The 17,081-nt window shown below is 32.8% G+C and overlaps 3 protein-coding genes across 7 annotated transcripts; 1 reads left to right on the top strand and 2 right to left on the bottom strand.

Moving 5' to 3' along the window:
- Positions 1 to 761: 761 nt before the first annotated feature.
- LOC128397872 (septin-7-like) lies at positions 762 to 10,032 on the top strand. The gene is made up of 7 exons (XM_053358641.1): positions 762 to 1,247; positions 1,530 to 1,987; positions 2,069 to 2,258; positions 2,326 to 2,491; positions 3,161 to 3,296; positions 9,019 to 9,179; positions 9,253 to 10,032. Exons 1-7 carry the CDS (start codon positions 1,079 to 1,081, stop codon positions 9,299 to 9,301), a joined length of 1,329 nt encoding a protein of 442 aa, XP_053214616.1. The 5' UTR covers positions 762 to 1,078; the 3' UTR covers positions 9,302 to 10,032.
- Positions 10,033 to 10,219: 187 nt separating this feature from the next.
- LOC128397875 (uncharacterized) lies at positions 10,220 to 12,001 on the bottom strand. 2 transcript variants are annotated; one of them, XM_053358644.1, is made up of 3 exons: positions 11,647 to 11,955; positions 11,249 to 11,583; positions 10,220 to 11,174 (listed from the first exon to the last, which is right to left on the bottom strand). In XM_053358644.1, the coding sequence occupies exons 1-3, from the start codon at positions 11,756 to 11,758 to the stop codon at positions 10,749 to 10,751; spliced, it is 873 nt and encodes a 290-aa protein (XP_053214619.1). In that variant the 5' UTR covers positions 11,759 to 11,955; the 3' UTR covers positions 10,220 to 10,748. The 2 variants fall into 2 exon arrangements, with proteins under 2 accessions (XP_053214619.1, XP_053214618.1); XM_053358643.1 differs by having other exon boundaries at positions 11,249 to 12,001.
- Positions 12,002 to 12,479: 478 nt separating this feature from the next.
- On the bottom strand, positions 12,480 to 17,049 carry LOC128397870 (period circadian protein-like). Of its 4 annotated transcripts, XM_053358638.1 has the most exons (6): positions 16,596 to 17,048; positions 16,388 to 16,503; positions 15,905 to 16,328; positions 15,660 to 15,848; positions 13,590 to 15,595; positions 12,480 to 13,524 (listed from the first exon to the last, which is right to left on the bottom strand). In XM_053358638.1, exons 1-6 carry the CDS (start codon positions 16,672 to 16,674, stop codon positions 13,519 to 13,521), a joined length of 2,820 nt encoding a protein of 939 aa, XP_053214613.1. In that variant the 5' UTR covers positions 16,675 to 17,048; the 3' UTR covers positions 12,480 to 13,518. The 4 variants fall into 4 exon arrangements, with proteins under 4 accessions (XP_053214613.1, XP_053214611.1, XP_053214612.1 ...); XM_053358636.1 differs by having other exon boundaries at positions 12,480 to 15,595; positions 16,596 to 17,049; XM_053358637.1 differs by having other exon boundaries at positions 12,480 to 15,595; positions 16,388 to 16,497; positions 16,596 to 17,049.
- Between the last annotated feature and the right edge of the window lie 32 nt (positions 17,050 to 17,081).

Below are 17,081 nucleotides of genomic sequence, written 5' to 3'. Positions count from 1 at the left end.
TTTTGATTCCAAAATGATTAAATTTGATTCACATGTATTTAATTTTCTGTTGATGTCCATCAGCCTTGAATCTACAGTATAATTGAATTCATTGCATTGGTGAAGAAATGAAATGATAAATTGATTCATAAAAGCAATCAACCGATTCTTTTCAATCGATTTAACCTTATTTAAGTCTAAATGATTAGTCTTGATTTGGGAAATACTCAGAGACATTTTGGCTTTAATTTAACAGGTAAACAACACAATTAACAGGTAAATAGGTTCCAATAAATGGTACCAATAAAAAAAGGATTTCAAATCAATTGGTAAGTAAACGATGTCTTCTACAATAGACCCAACTAATCAGACACCACCAGGCCTTTCGAAAAATGAATGAAATCCAAGGCAAAACCAAAACGAATCAAAATTTCAACCACTAATTAAATTCTTGATTAAAATTTTTCTCACGATGACAAAAAAAAAGAAAAATCTGATTCACGTTTACAGGAAACAACAGAGAAATTGAAACAGGTGAGGAAAAACCGCCTTCGATTCGTAGATTGGAAAATTACAACAATTAAAAGGAGAAAATGAGTAAAAGACTGATAACAATTAATTAATTAGATGTTTAATTTTCATCAATTTGAGAGCAAAGTGTCAATATTATTGACTCAACATTGAGAGAATATCGATAATCGATTAATCGAATCAAGCGCCACATTGAGTTCGTCACTATGGTTACCCTACTTATCTGTTCAAATGATTTTAAATCAGTTATGTGATTTTTTTTCTTGGTTTTCAATCATTTTCATGTTTTCAGGAATCAGTTATTTCTGTTTATTTCATCTAATGGTTCCTGTCAAATTGGTTCCTTTTAAGTGATTCTTTTACAAGATTTTCTCTTTTAAATTGTTGTGTTAAGCTTCTCTATCTCTTTGAAATGTTAATCTTGTGATTTCGCTATTCTTTTGTTTTTTCTTCTTCTTCGATCATAATTAAATTGGAGGTGTAGTCTGCGACTATCGAAATATTTATTGAACACAATAATTTTATTCTATTAGATGTTATTTTGATTTCACTTTTTGTTCTCTAATCAATGGCTACTGTCACTGAATTGTCTCGTTCCAGAGGCTCATCTATCGATCTTGGAGATAAATTTTTAATGCCCAAAGATTTGGACAAAAATGTCGGTTTCAGTGATTTGCCCAATCAAATTCACCGGAAAACCATCAAAAAGGGATTTGAATTTTCGCTCATGGTTGTTGGTAAGATATTATTTCGTTCATTTTTTATGTCTATTGCAAACATTTCAGTAAAAAGGTGTAGGAGTTTCATAGGAGATCCTTTGTGAGAAAATGAGAGAGAGAGAGAGAGATTAAGAAAAACAGTTTGATTTGGCTAATTGTTTTGCCCACCTAATTTTCTGTCAAATCAACTCGCTAATTGAATTGTAATTTGATTGGATGAGTTGAAAATTAAATTACCATATTTGTTCAAACAGAATTTTTTGCATTAGTTTTACTAATTTTTTTCATCAATTATAACAGGAGAATCTGAATTGGGAAAATCAACTCTGGTCAATTCGATGTTTTTAACTGACATTTATTCCGATGAATTTCCTGGACCATCTAAGCGTCTCGCTAAAACAGTTGAAGTTAATGCAACCAAAGTAAATTTAAAGGAGAAAAATGTCAATTTATCTTTGACGATTGTTGACACTCCTGGATTTGGTGATTCACTTGACAATACGAATTCATGGCAGAAAATTAGTGAATATATTGAGAATCGATATGAGGAATATTTAAATGCAGAAGCGCAACTTTATCGAACTCATATTCCTGATAATCGTGTTCATTGTTGTTTATACTTCATTTTGCCTCGTGTAACATTGCGAGCAATTGACTTGGAATTCATGAAGAATCTACAAGATAAAGTGAACATTATACCAATTATTGCCAAAGCCGATACTTTGACGGTCGATGAATGTCAACAAATGAAGAAAAATGTAACAATCACAATTTAACATTCTGAATTTCTGATCAGAAAATAATCTTTGCTTCTCTACTCAATTTTTCGCCTTTATTAGATCTTAAGCCAAATCGCTCAGCACAATATAAAAATCTATGAGTTTCCAGACTGTGATGACGAAGATGACGCTAAATTATTGAAACAATTAAAATCTCGAGTACCATTTGCAGTATGTGGAAGTAATTACGTGATAGAAGTTGGCGGAGAGAGAAAAAGAGCAAGAAAATATCCATGGGGAACAATTGAAAGTAATTTTAATTATGTTCTCTTAGACTTTCATGATTAACTCATATTTTCTATTTATTAATTTTATAGTTGATAACTTGGACCATTACGACTTTACTGCGCTGCGACTGATGCTTATTAAATACTTCATGCTTGATCTGGTGGATACAACTAATAATGTTCACTACGAAAACTATCGATGCCGAAAATTATCTGGAATCAATTCTTCTGAAAAATCTGTCACGGAAAATAATGTGTAAGTGATTACCATTATCACTATTGTGTTTAATTAGTTTATTACTCAACAATTAACTATTGTTATCTCAGGATTCCGAATTACATTCACTGATTTGCTATTCAGTCTTCAACTCTAATTTCCAGAAACTTTAAGCTTCTCATTTCTCATGTTACACTTGAAATTTACTCGATCAATTTATTGAAACCAATACTTGATTAGTTAGTTTTATACATTTATTGTGTTTAATTTACTTGGTAGCTTTAACTTTAGTTCTTTCAACGATTAATTTCATATTTTTGGTTAAATAATATTTATCTACTCAATTGTCAAGGTAACTTTATCATGAATATTGATGATCAATGATAACCATAAGTCAAATCCATTAAATATGATTATATTTATCATCTGATACGAAAATATAATGAAAATTGTTTAATGTGATTCTATGATTTGAACGTTTTGTTATAAACTAATGGAAACAATTACCAGTCTAACTGTTTATAGTTGATCCATCATGATAGATACTTTTCCATTGATGAACTAATCATTTTCCATGTTTAGTAATAATCATGCGGAAATTGATATCCGGTTGAAAGCATCCGGTTAATTACCTGAACTTAGTTTTCTGTTGTGAGTCAAACAATAATGTGAAATTTCAATCGTTTTTTTTTCTGGTCTTAACTTTAGAAATCCAATGGCTCATATGGAAGGAGAGCGAAAAACAGAAGAAGCGAGATTAAAGAAGCTCGAACAAGAAATGGATCATGTTTTTGAAACTAAAGTCAAGGCCAAAGAACAGAAACTTGAAGAAATGGAAGCCGAAGTAAGTTAATTAAAATTAACTGTTCTCTCTCACATTTTCACACCAATATGATAACTAGCCTGGTATTTGGCGAAAAAGGAAACGAATGGCTCATTTAACTGAATTAATTATCTTCCATGTTCTCTAAAGAAAACATCACTTCCAAAGATTATTTATATGTAATAACTATGATGTTATCACCAGCGGAATTGAGTAGCAGCAGCAAAAACACAGCAAGAATTAACGTTGACACTTTATTAGTTAAAACTCAATTAATTCATTTACAATCATTACGTGTCATTATATCTTAAGGATAATTCAACATTAATTTAAGTTAGCAACCCAAAATTATATCCCATTCCTTCTTGGATTCACAATATTATAAAACAATTAATTGAATATTATGAGAGAAAGATCCAAAGTTTAGGCTCCTTTTCTCATTCTTGATAAATTAATATTCAAGAACGAATATTAATGTTTAACACCGATACCCAAACCAATAGGTAACATTAATATTCAAGAACGAATATTAATGTTTAACACCGATACCCAAACCAATAGGCAACTTACATTAATATCCAGAGAATGATATTAATTTTGATACCCAAACCAATAGGCAAATGACACTAATATTCAAGAGTGAATATTAATGCTTAACACCAATACCTAAACCAATAGGTAACACACTAATATTCAAGAGTGAATATTGTGTTTAACTCAATACCCAAACCAATAGGCAAATTTACATTCATATTCAAAAGTGAATATTAATGTTTAACATCATATATCAAATTTTCTTCTTAATCTTTACTATCATTACATCCCCACCCTTAAGAGTAATGGACGGAACTGGATAGTGTCAAATGATGATTCAGTCTAATATAAATTGCGAATAGGAATCAAATGTTTAGAATGAACTTGTTGAATATGTTGTGGTGATTCCGATATTTCGACATCATAAATATTAGTTGCGATTTTCCTTAAAATGCGGAATGGACCGATAATTCTGATCCAATTTCCGTTTGTTTATCCCAGATAGATTCTTCATGTACACTTTCTCACCAGGAGAAATCGTAATCAGCATATTTCTTATTGAAAATTGCATTTTGTTGTGATAATTGACAGAATTTTGAAAAGCTAATAATCTAGCTCCATTCAATTCAGCGAATTCAATGTCCAGACAGTTTTCAGGTTTTGTTCCATTTAACAAATAATAAGGTGTGAATCCAGTTACAGCATGAGGTGAATGATTATATTCATCAATTGAACGTTGTAAATACTTGACCCAACCATAATGATAATTATTTGAGATCATTTTGATCCGAATTTTGTCAACAATAGTATTACCCACACGTTCACATAACCCATTACATTGAGTGCAGCTTTAGGAATGAAGTCAATATTTATGTTTAGGCTATCCAAATCAGCAAATTCAGCAGAGGTCAAAGTGAATTTATCAGCTAGTATTGTTTGAGGTTTTCGAAGATTAGAACTTTATTTACCAATGAAATGAATTCAGCAGCAGTTTGATGTTTTGAAGCAATGGCCCAGACGAAACAGTGAAATGGTCAACAGCAATATGAATATATCGTTTCTTAGATTTATAATTGTTCAGTCCACAAATAGTATCCACAGCAACAATTTGAAAAGGTTTATCAGCAGGTCCAAATTGACCTAATTCAGCGATTAATTTGATTCTCCTTGTTTTTCCTAATTGGCAAGGTTTACAATTGCTTACAAATTGAATAACATCCTCCGTTAATCTTGACCAGGTAAATTTCCAGCTAATGATTGTTATCATTTTCCTTATTCCAATATGACCAAATTGGACGTGCAGCTTCTAATAGTTTCAGTCTCAGCGATTCAGGTAATATTAATTTTCCTTTTCCATTTTATCCATTTTATAGTAAAGTCCATCAGAGTTGATCAGCAGTTTATCAGCATCAGCAAGTGTCAATTGTTCAGCTTTAAGGTCAGCAACAGCAATAAAATTTATCAGCTTAATTGGATAATCAGTTTCATCAGCAGCCACAGGATCTCGTGACAAATAATCAGCTTCAGCGTTTTCTTTTCCAGGTCGATATTTAATATCGAAATCATATTGTCCCAAGAAAAATGCCCATGTGAATAACCTACAATTTGGTTTATTTATTTTACGAATTGATTTCAGCGCAATATGATCAGTGATAACAGTAAATTTTCTATTGTAGAGATAATGATGCAGAATTTAATCGATTCTACAACAGCCAGACATTCAAGGTGAGTTACAGGGTAGTTGATTTGATAATCAGTTAATTTCTTTGAAAATAGCCGATCGGATGTAATTTATCATTTCATCAGGTTGCTTGAGAATAGCACCCAAACCTATTCTACTAGCATCAGTTTCCAATATTAAATCAGCATTTGGGTTATAAATTTTAAGAACAGGATCAGAAGTTAATAATGATTTGATTTGATCAAAAGCACTGGCAATCCTACTCAATCGAATTTGGATTCTTTTTCAGCAGATTGTGAATTGGTTCCAATATTTGAGTAATATTGTTAATGAATTTGCGGTTATAATTAACTTTTCCCAGAAATCGACGAACATCTTTTACACTTAGGTGATTTAAGTTCAAGTATTGAATTGATATTATTGTTCAAAGGGTAAATATGATTAGGAGATAAACGATAACCCAAATAATTTACAGTCGATTGGAATAATTGTGATTTATCAAAATTCAATTTGATATTCTCCTTTTGAACAGCAGTTAATAATTGTGATAAATGATTTAGATGAATAGTTGGATTAGGGGAAAAAACAATGATATCATCCATATAGTTATGACAAAAGTTAGTTAATGAATATTTCTCAAGAATATTTCGAATTACTCTTTGAAATATTGCTGGAGCATTTTTCAATCCGAAGGCATAACCAGCCACTCATAATGCCCATTTTGTAATGAAAGCAGTTTAGAAATATCACTTTCTAACTTTCACATGCCAAAATCCTGACCTGATATCAAAAATACTGAAAATGTTACTATCATAAAGACGATCAATGATATCTTCAATCCTTGGCATTGGATATTTGTCAGGTAAAACTTTGTCATTAAGCTTCCGATAATCTATACAAAATCTCGTCTTTGCTTGATCTTCTTTCTTGAAAGCTAATGTGACCGGAGATGCGTAAGGTGAATATGATGGACGAATTAAATTGTTCAGCAAAAGAGATTGAACTTCAGCATTGATGGTTTCATAATTTGTTGATCGATAAGGTTTAGAATTGATGGGAATATTAGTAGTTAATTCAACACATTCAGCATTTGGAATACAACCAATATCAATTTGGACTCAGCGAAACAAGTCTGGTAACTTGTAAGTAACTTAATAATTTCAGCGTTAATAGTCTTAGCGGTTTCATCATTGAGTTTACTGTTAATGTTAATATGAAAATTATCGGGAAGGTTAATTGGTGGAGGAATTAAATTGATGATTGTCGGTTGTTTAGGATTAGTTGATTGTTGGGTGATTTGATAATGAGAGTCACATTGTAGGCTAAACATCCAAATTGAATCTAACCTAAAGAATATCAATCGGAAGTGAGTCAGTAATATAAACATAAATAATATTTAATTAGCCCAATGGTTAACTTAATTTTAGTCAGACTTGAAATTTCACCCACTCAATTATAGTGGAAAAGTTTAGTGTTTTTAATTTAATTGATTCAACTCCTAGTTTTCGTATGATTGATTCACTAACAAGTGAAATGTTGGATCCAGGATCATATAAAATTGAAACATCATTTGAATCAATAGCCCCTTTGATAATGATGTGAGAAGGTTTCGTTTCAAGTCGACAATTTAGTTTAAATGAACGCCCTGAGAGTCGTTCTGTTGATCGTCAAGTACAGAATTTGATGCTTGATCAACATAGTTAATTGTTCGTTGTTGATTAGATTGATGAAGTTGATGAGGTTGATGATAATGTTGATGTGATTGTTGTTGATGATTTTGTTGTCTCTCTTTTTTAATAGGACAATCTTCCTTCCAGTGCATTTGGTTAGGTTTCCCAGCATTAGCACAAATCCAACAAGCAGATTTTGGTGGTCGTTTGACAAATTGTTTATTTTCAGCATGATTAACTTTGTAGTTAGTGTGATATTGGAATCGATTACCTTGATTCCTATTTAACTTACCTTGATTATGAGAATGAGTTGGTAAGTGATTTTCAGCCGCTTTAGCAATAGCGAAAAACTGGTCATAGGTATTAATTCTATGACCAAGAAAACAGTTTCTAAATTGATCACTTAGACCTTCAATCATAAGTATTACAGCCTGAGATTCAGATAATAGCGATAAATTAGCGAGACGACGTTTTTCCTCAAAATATTCAGTTACGTTTTTCTTGTGATGCAATTTCAATCTAACACACTCCTCAAGTGGTTCAATAGCCTTGATACCAAATCTATTGATTAGTTTGGATTTGATATTAACCCAATCACAGTTATCTTTCTCATAAAGATAAAAATTGAGAGCATCACCGTCTAGATATTCATTTAATAATTCAACAATATCTTCATCCGACCAATTATATCGCTTTGCAGCGGACTCATACATTTTACACCAGTTTTCGATGGTGACATTTTTCTTAGCTCCATCAAAAATATGAAGTCTTGGTTTGTGAACCTGTGGATGAGCGAGTGGTTGAGATGAGTCGATGATATTGTTCGGTGATAGTTGGAATTGTGGTGAAGAGGAAACAGAATAAAACTCAGAATGAGAAGTAGATGGTTGTTCATCTCCACTCAACATTGTGTCAATTTGAATTTGATGATTATTCTTAATTAGAAATAAATGAGGTTACTAGAAATAGAAACTAATTTAAACAGCAGAGAATTGAATTGAAACAGCACAGAATTAGATTAATCAGCACAGAATGGATAAAAGATATGATCTTTATCCTGTCGACTTGTAATAACTATGATGTTATCACCAGCGGAATTGAGTAGCAGCAGCAAAAACACAGCAAGAATTAACGTTGACACTTTATTAGTTAAAACTCAATTAATTCATTTACAATCATTACGTGTCATTATATCTTAAGGATAATTCAACATTAATTAAATTTAAGTTAGCAACCCAAAATTATATCCCATTCCTTCTTGGATTCACAATATTATAAAACAATTAATTGGAATATTATGAGAGAAAGATCCAAAGTTTAGGCTCCTTTTCTCTCTCATTCTTGATAAATTAATATTCAAGAACGAATATTAATGTTTAACACCGATACCCAAACCAATAGGCAACTTACATTAATATTCAAGAACGAATATTAATGTTTAACACCGATACCCAAACCAATAGGCAACTTACATTAATATCCAAGAACGAATATTAATGTTTAACACCGATACCCAAACCAATAGGCAAATGACACTAATATTCAAGAGTGAATATTAATGCTTAACACCAATACCTAAACCAATAGGTAACTTACACTAATATTCAAGAGTGAATATTAGTGTTTAACGACAATACCCAAACCAATAGGCAAATTTACATTCATATTCAAAAGTGAATATTAATGTTTAACATCATATATCAAATTTTCTTCTTAATCTTTACTATCATTACATATAATTAACATTTTGGTGTTTAATTGAGAAAATATTTATTTATAACGCACATTTGTTGAAATCTTTCGTCATTACGATGTTGAGAATTAATCTTATTAAAATTTTCTTTTCTCTTTTCTCCAGATCAATCGGTTTGATGAGCAAAATCGAAAGATTCATGAAAAAGAATTGCAAGAACTTAATGAGAAACGATCTGCTTTCGAAAAAGAAAGAGATGCATTCGAGTTGATTGTTCGCCACATGGATGAAATGAAGAAACTCACCTTAGAAGCGAATGCTGCTCTGTATGTCACATTAACCTACTGAAAACGAATCTTATTTCTAATATTTTACTTTGTTTTTGTTTTTCTATCACAGACCCGTCGAGGTGAAGGAAAAGAAGAAGGAAAAGAAACGATTATTCTGAGCACCTTTTCATCTCATTGTCAAATTCATCTAACGAATTACCTCAAAAGAAACAATTCTTACAAATTAAGCCGAGTCGATGATTGATCAATCAAAAAATACGAGTCATGTTTATTCATCAAAAATCAAGTCATTTCTTTTCTAATTTTTTAGATTTATTATTTCGCATCACTTTCATTTCCTCCATTTTGTTCATACTGAAACACTGTTTCCATTGCTTACCAAACTAGAACATCACTCTCTCTCAAGCGATTGATTGTTAACTCATATCAACCTAATTACTATTATTCATATTCATGTATATTAACTTAATTGATAGATTAGTTAACCGCCTATGAAAACTAAGCTCATATCTTGACTGGAATTGAATATACACCAACCCAATGTTAATAGATCGCATTGATTTAACAATGTTATGCAAGGAGCAAAAGGTTCACTTCCTATTAGCATTGACTATTTGACTAAATTTAATTGATTGTTATTCCTTAATCTTTTCATAACCTTTATCATTAATGATCAATCGAATCATTTTTCTCTCTGATCTTTGCTTCCAATTCATTCAAACATTTTCTGTTTGAAGGCTAATCAATATAAATTGTTTTTCTCTATTGATTTGTTTATATAATTTTCTCATTGTTTCGATATTTATCCTTAATTTAAGTCCAATCAATGCTCAATAATTTTCTCTTTTATATTTAAATTAAAATTACCCTTTTGTGAACTTGACAAGAATGACAATTGTCAACTGATCAGATTTCATTTTCTTTTTCTCTATCAATCTTGAATGGATGGAGTGAAGAGTTGAGTTAATTAGTTAATTACCTTGATGAAACTATAGCAGTTTAAGGATTAATTTAATCCCATGGAAGTTAATCCAAGGATTTAAGAGCTGATGAAGTCAACAAAGTCAAAGAAAAGATTAGGAAGTCATATCAGAATTTATTGTGATCGTTGAACATTAATATGAATCAACTAATTGTCATTATGCTGATAAATTCAGTGATTAGATAAATTTTCATACAAAACTGCCAATCAATGATCTTGATTACATTTTATGTGAATGAAAAATGTATATAAATTACATGCAATAAGTAAGTCAATCAAGAAATAGTGAATCTGAGTCACTTTGACAGGGTAATTGTTTCACAATTTGATTATCACTTTTTACGATTAAAAACCAGAGGCTAAATTAATCTTAAGTTAAGGTAATGCAATCGACTCTCTAAATCGCCGAGAAATTGGTTGCAATTAATCATCTTAAAATATTGCACATTAGATGAGATTAAGTATCAAGTTTATCAAGTTCAAATACTAGGACAAAACAAAGAACAAAGATTTCAGATCATTCAAGTGATTAATTACTTGGTACCATGAATAGAGTGATAAACCACCATGATTGTTCATCTGCCTCGAAACAATTGATTTAAATTGAAACTTTGTTTTAGATTTTAATGGTTACGACGACGTCTTTTCCAGAGCACCGATGATCCACCAGTTAGTGAATTGTAAGACGATGAAGGTGTGGATGGAACCGAAGCAAATGGATTCTGAGGTATCGGTATGGATGGACTGTATTTGGTTCGGAAGATTGGTTTGGATGTCGAGTTGCCGATTGGTCCACAGTTATTACTTGAACTCGGTTGACAAATGTCTTTCTTTGATCTGGACATGACTTCGTGGAAATCTGATTGTTCATCATCAGCTTCGGCGAAATGATCTGAGTCACAAACAGATTCAGACAATGATGATGAATCACAATCACTTTGCGACTCACAATCCATCGAATTAAGTTGATAAGAATTGCTATTCCCTCCATTGTTGCCATGATCATCGTTCATCCCATGAGTTTCATCTATACCCCCAGAGGTTGATTGCTGGGCAATTAAAATAGATCAATGGAAACAATTACAAATAACAGTTTCATAGTTAATTCTAAGCTCGAGATTACCTGGTTGTTCACAGTTGTGCTTCTCTTACGTTTACCAAAATATTGATTGAAATTTGATTGTCCGACACACAATTGACCGAAAAGTCTCTCATCTTTGGATTCTTTTTTCCTCTTTTGTTTTTTCATGCGATGTTTTCGAGAAAGGGAAGCGGGATAATCACCAAAAGGTCCAGGAATCTCTTTCATCTCTTTACTTTGAGGGGGAATGAGACACAATGGGTCTCCCGATTTATCTCCGCCATCTTCTGATTCAGAATCACTTAGAATCAATTTCTTGGACCTCAACAAGATGGACGCTGATCGCAGAATGGGCTTGGATAGTTTCGCTTTAGAACCTGAATAGAAATTGTTTGCAAAATCAGTAAATGAAACAAAATTAGTTGTCAGTTTATCCTTACCCAAAGGTTTGATGCTTCGTCCATCCGGTGGCAAGAGCCTTGGGGTCAGATCATTTTTCACATCTTCTACATCAATTATAGCGAAACTTAAATCATTTGCTAATTGATCCATAACAAAATGACAGTAATGATGATCAATTGATTTTCATTGAAAAAATACCAAAGACAAAAGCTCAAAACCAATTGGCGCTTAATCGTGAAAAAATCTACCCGTTTTCATTATCAATTGAAGTTCAGATCAGAGACACAAACAAATTTCACTGATTATCAACAATTGCAACTTGATATGATTGTCAACAAACCATGAAAACAATTGAGACAAATCAAGTTGATATTGAAGAGAGGAAACAGGCGCAGATGATGATGATAATGATATTGACAAAACTCTAATTGTAAGATGATAATATCTTGATGATGGTGGTGATGATAATTAGAATTGATCAATTAGCATAACCTTGTTGGCTTATCACAAACTTGTAATGCCAAATTTCATTTATCACACATCATGTCTAATTTTGATGGATTTTCTTATTGCAAGTTCAGTGGATGAGATTGAAGAGAAAATCATTAAATTGAAAATTCACCTGGATGATGAGCGAGAGGAGAAGAAATGAACTTGATGCACATTTGAAATTACAGCAAATCAAAAAGTAATCAGAATTGGTGAGAGTAATCAAACTCATCTGTTTGCTCAACATCATCAAAAGACGTTCAGTTTACAAATTTTCCCTTCAGGTAATCAAGAGAGAGAGAGAGAGAGAGCAGAATTTTATTCAGTAATCATCGTGTTTACCTGTTTCTTCAATCATGTTATTCGCTCAAGGATGATTTCCAATTTTCGCCTCTCTTTATACTCAATCATCTATCAATTCCAAACAGGATCTTTTTCGTGCAATAAGTTCGATTTTTTCGATTCATTCACAGATTATTTTCTTGATTGATTGTAATTCATTTAATCGAAAAGGTAGTCGATCAACTCTACTAATTATGTATCATTCACTCGGTCGTTATTCGAATCATCATTGACTAATTTTATTTCTTAATAATTCACATGGAAAAAGTGTTCAGACCTCATTTGGTGTTCAGGTTTGTGGAGAGATAAATGAGAAAAATGATAACAGAAAATTATTGATGCAAAGCCTTAAATGAGCTTCAGTTTGTTTTCTCAATCAAATTTCTGCTTCTTCACTTTGTCTGATTAGCCAAGTTTCTATGCGAATGTGTTCATAATTGTTAAAATTATTGATTCCTGATAAATGGTGGCCCGTGAAGTTATTCAATCAACAGGAAAACAAATCAAATTCAAATTCATCAATGAACTCAAATTAAATCAGCAAAATTTATTTTTCTCAACTGTTTTCAGAGAAATGAGATGGCGCTCATTCCATTGATTCCCATTTCAGTAATTAAAAGTTTGCAAAAAGTTTATTTCATTTTTTAATTTGTAATTGGACAATTTACTCAATGAAACAAATTACATTGATTTTCATTATTAAATAGGATTGAAAACAGAAATTATTAAGCACGTTGCTTTGTCCATTGAGTGGACAATTAGCGATAAAGAAAAAGAGAAAGAAATTTATTCGATCAGTTCCCAAGAAAAAAAAATCTAATGTCCAGTCCACTTCGAATAATCGAAATAATAAAGTGATTACACATTAATTGAACAGACAATCAGACTGAAATTCAAAGTTCATTGATAATCATCATCATTTCTTTGAATTCATCTCATGCACTCATCATCATGGTTTCATAAGAAGTCACGTTGAAAATGTTGACGTTCAATCATTTACATTTGGATGTAATTGGAAACTTCAATTTCAACATCAAAACAGTTAATTGAAGGAATGGAACCAAAATCAAAGTGGACAATCACATCTGAAAGCAAAAGAAACAAAATGAACAATAGTTGATTAAAATGCTTTAATTAAACTGCTGCTTACTTCATTAACATCATCCTCCAGAATATTGTAACCAATCAATTGCTGGTATTGAGCAGAATCATCAAGATTATTGCTAAATAAAATTTTCTTGGATTCGTCTTCAGAATTGGCGAAATCAGGACTATTATCATCTACATTGATGCTCGTTAATTCTTGTCCAAGCGCATTTAATTGTTTCTTGACGATTAGTGGCTGCTCCATATTCTCGAGAAGAGCGTAATCTTTTCTCAGGGTAAATTCAAGGCCCGACAATGGAATAGTGTATTTGAAATTGGAGTCACAAGAGGAATCTATTGATTCCTTACCATTAACGGAAGTTTTCTTTGAACAGAATTGATTCTTATGGTTGATTTTATTAGATCTTGAACAATCAGAAGGGTCAGATGTCTCTTCAGATAAAGAAAAAGTTCCAATTGAGGTTTGAGCGGATTGTGAGGTTTCTACTGAGTCGAACTGCTTATAGCTCTTCGACGTTTCTTTCATATTCAACTTGCAGGGTGAAGGCTGACCAGAGGCATTGAAACGATTATCAAGGTCAGTTTGTAGTTTAACATTTCGTTTAGCAATAATATGATGACAAAATTTACCACCTCCACAACAACCACCGACTCCACCATTGGTACCAAAACGACTTGGACCAAGAACAGAAGCCGATCCACCAAGTGCACTTGAACCTCCTGAACCTCCAACACCAGAAGACTCGCCCGTTGAACCTGAATAAATGGTCATTGGTGATGTGGTCAAATACATTATGGGTGCCATCAATATCTGCGGACGATTACCAAGCTGTTTAGTATACGAGAAGGACCCATGAACCTCTGTAGGTGTAAATGCTTGATTGACCAAAACGGGGATCCCTAGAGGCCAAGTAGAAGTGACCGCTTCATGTGAGGATAAATTGACACCCGAAAAAGAGGTTGGAATGGTTTTGTGATGTCCAGTTGGATTATTTACATTGAATTTACGCCTCGATTCCGTATGAAAACACGGTTGCTTTGGTTTTGTGTGGACAATTGATTCACTCGAGTTATATGCTGTTCTTTTGAACTTCGAGGCTTCCATTTTCTTTTGATTTTTCGTACAACCTGAACCAGTTGATTTGATCATTCGTTTGGATGTAATCTTGTTATGATGCGATAAAACCTCTTCCGTTAGAGAGACACAATTCGCATTAACTGGTCCCCCTGAACCTTGGAAACTCTTCCCGTGCTCTGGTTTCTTTTGTTTGGATGCTGGTTGACCACTTTTACTAGTTGTCACTGAAACGCGATTATTTCCCTTATCTTCAGGCGTTGTCTTGGAGTTTGCACCATTATTTGTTGTGTCGAAAGAGTTTGATGATGTACCATTTATCCCTGAATCCATTGAATTGCACGTTTGCTGGAGATTAACTGAATCATCATTTGACCCTGACCCATAAGGAGAATTGTTCTGCGAAGTTGTCGCTGAATGGCCTGACGATGAAGATGGAGCACAATTAGTTTTTGGCTGAGAGGCAAAAAACCTTTCGATATTATCTTGTAGTCTCATTTGTTGAAATGATGCTGGAGTTTCAGACGATAGATCAGAATCATCTTGATGAGGTGAAATCGCTCCCATAACGACTGATTCTGGATCAGAACATGAACATTCTTGACCTGAGGCCGGTGCGACTTCGATACCATCGATTATGTTGGAGACAAAAGCAGCTAAATTACGTTTACGTTTATTAGCCTTCATTTTACCATAAAAGTGTTTTATTGGTTTCGAAAGCATATTACGAACTTCTTCCTGAAGGTGATGTTTCTCCGCTGGATTTTCCAGGGGAAACTTTTGTTCAGATTCAGAAAAAACATTTGGATTGGTTGGACCGTTTACGATACGATGATGACCAATTACAAATTCCATTCGTCTTGACCATGGATTGATGAACGAAGACCAATCAGTCTCCAAAGTGATATAGTCACCATTGAATACACGAAACCGATAAGGCTTCGAGCGAAATGATGAACCTTCTTCACGAATAACTGGATAATAAATTGGAATTTAATTAGCGGTTATAAGTTTTCAATCTTTTCAGTAAAAACTCACCCAGTTCATAAATATCTCGAATTAAATGTAGATCATCCTGATGATAGAAATCGAAGACTGAATATCCAACAATGTCTTGCGGTAAATAACCCAAATAGGGAATACTACAAGTGTCAATGTGCGAGTAGTGACACGAAGATGTGTGTCGGGAAGAGAAAGGAGTCATTGCTGGATTTTTCTCGTTCGGAACTATGGATAAAATGGAAAAGTGTTAATGGTTGACCATTAGTGGAATTGAAACAAACCTTTATGAGCAGGAAGTATCGGTGATGCGGATGCAACAAGACAAATTGTACTAATCTCTTCATTAGCGGGTTTTGGGTTATCCTGTTTTCCCAGAATTATATCCTTAACAATACAAGTCAACTGGAAGGGCCGATAGTTACCCTTGCGTTCAACGACACCGAATCCACCGGAAAGGGTTTTATATTCTCGAATTCGAACATAAAAAACAATTTTCTCTTCACTTTTAGTTTCTTTTGCAGCAAATCTGGATTGTAATCCTTGAGACAAATGACTTGCAAAGGTGAGTCGATCTCGAGGATACAAATAATTGAGAATACATTGTCCTTTGAGCATATCTTTGGGATACCCAAGGATCATCGTAATCCGACTTGTGACATGTAAGGTTATTGCATCGTGAAGAGAAACAGTGAAACAAAATCCATCCTATGATTAAGATGATTAACTAAATTGCTAGAAGGGATCGAGACGATTTGGTTACTTACATCATTCCTTGGAAACGAATCCGCTGAGAAATCAAAATTATCTGGTGATTTTGGTTCTTCATCGTAGAGATATGAATCATCTTCCGGTTTTCTGGTTAATCCATCGGATCCTAATGCTTTTCATGATTTTTCGATCAATTCAAATGGTCAATTTAATTGATTTATCAATCAATTCAGATTAAAATCTAATTTAAATGCTTCGACCTACCTGCTTCGATCCCTTTCCAAATTGGAGCAGCAAAATCGTGTATTGGATTATCCTTATTTTCCAAGAAAAGTCCTTTCATCTTTAAGCAATTAGATTAATCACTGATCACAATTCTATAAGTTAACAAGATAAATAAAATCTACCAATATGTCTTAGAATCATTTACTACTAGACTAAAAAGTTCAACATTCAAATTACATTTAGAACTTTTGATTCGACGCAATTGACCATTCGATTCGAATTTGAAGGAGGAGACTCTTCGAACTCGGACAAATCTTCCCCGATGTACATTCACGTGATTCGCCATCATCATCATTTCAACGTGATAATCATCTTTCAACTAAATCACTTGTATTATTCAACTATCAAGTTGATTATCAAAATCAATGGTCAGTTTTGTTGACTCTTTTTCATTTCCTTGAATGACCAACATCATGTTTATATCATGTAATTAATATAACTCAAAACAACAATTTATTTTATCAG

The sequence above is a fragment of the Panonychus citri genome, unplaced genomic scaffold, assembly GCF_014898815.1.
Source record: "Panonychus citri isolate SS breed McGregor unplaced genomic scaffold, ASM1489881v1 Contig00040, whole genome shotgun sequence".
Classification (NCBI taxonomy): Eukaryota; Metazoa; Arthropoda; class Arachnida; order Trombidiformes; family Tetranychidae; genus Panonychus; species Panonychus citri.
Note: the sequence above shows the minus strand (reverse complement) of the source record. Positions and strands in the feature narration are given on the sequence as shown.

Excerpts from the sequence above, each read along its gene's own strand:
- LOC128397875 (XM_053358643.1), bottom strand. The coding sequence starts at position 11,758 with ATGGATCAATTAGCAAATGATTTAAGTTTCGCTATAATTGATGTAGAA. Across the intron at positions 11,175-11,248 it reads GCACAACTGTGAACAACCAG|CAATCAACCTCTGGGGGTAT; the intron begins GTAATCTCGAGC and ends TTAATTGCCCAG.
- LOC128397870 (XM_053358636.1), bottom strand. The coding sequence starts at position 16,674 with ATGAAAGGACTTTTCTTGGAAAATAAGGATAATCCAATACACGATTTT. Across the intron at positions 16,504-16,595 it reads TTGGAAAGGGATCGAAGCAG|CATTAGGATCCGATGGATTA; the intron begins GTAGGTCGAAGC and ends AATCATGAAAAG. Across the intron at positions 15,849-15,904 it reads GATACTTCCTGCTCATAAAG|TTCCGAACGAGAAAAATCCA; the intron begins GTTTGTTTCAAT and ends TTTTATCCATAG.
- LOC128397872 (XM_053358641.1), top strand. The coding sequence starts at position 1,079 with ATGGCTACTGTCACTGAATTGTCTCGTTCCAGAGGCTCATCTATCGAT. Across the intron at positions 1,248-1,529 it reads ATTTTCGCTCATGGTTGTTG|GAGAATCTGAATTGGGAAAA; the intron begins GTAAGATATTAT and ends CAATTATAACAG. Across the intron at positions 3,297-9,018 it reads TTGAAGAAATGGAAGCCGAA|ATCAATCGGTTTGATGAGCA; the intron begins GTAAGTTAATTA and ends TCTTTTCTCCAG.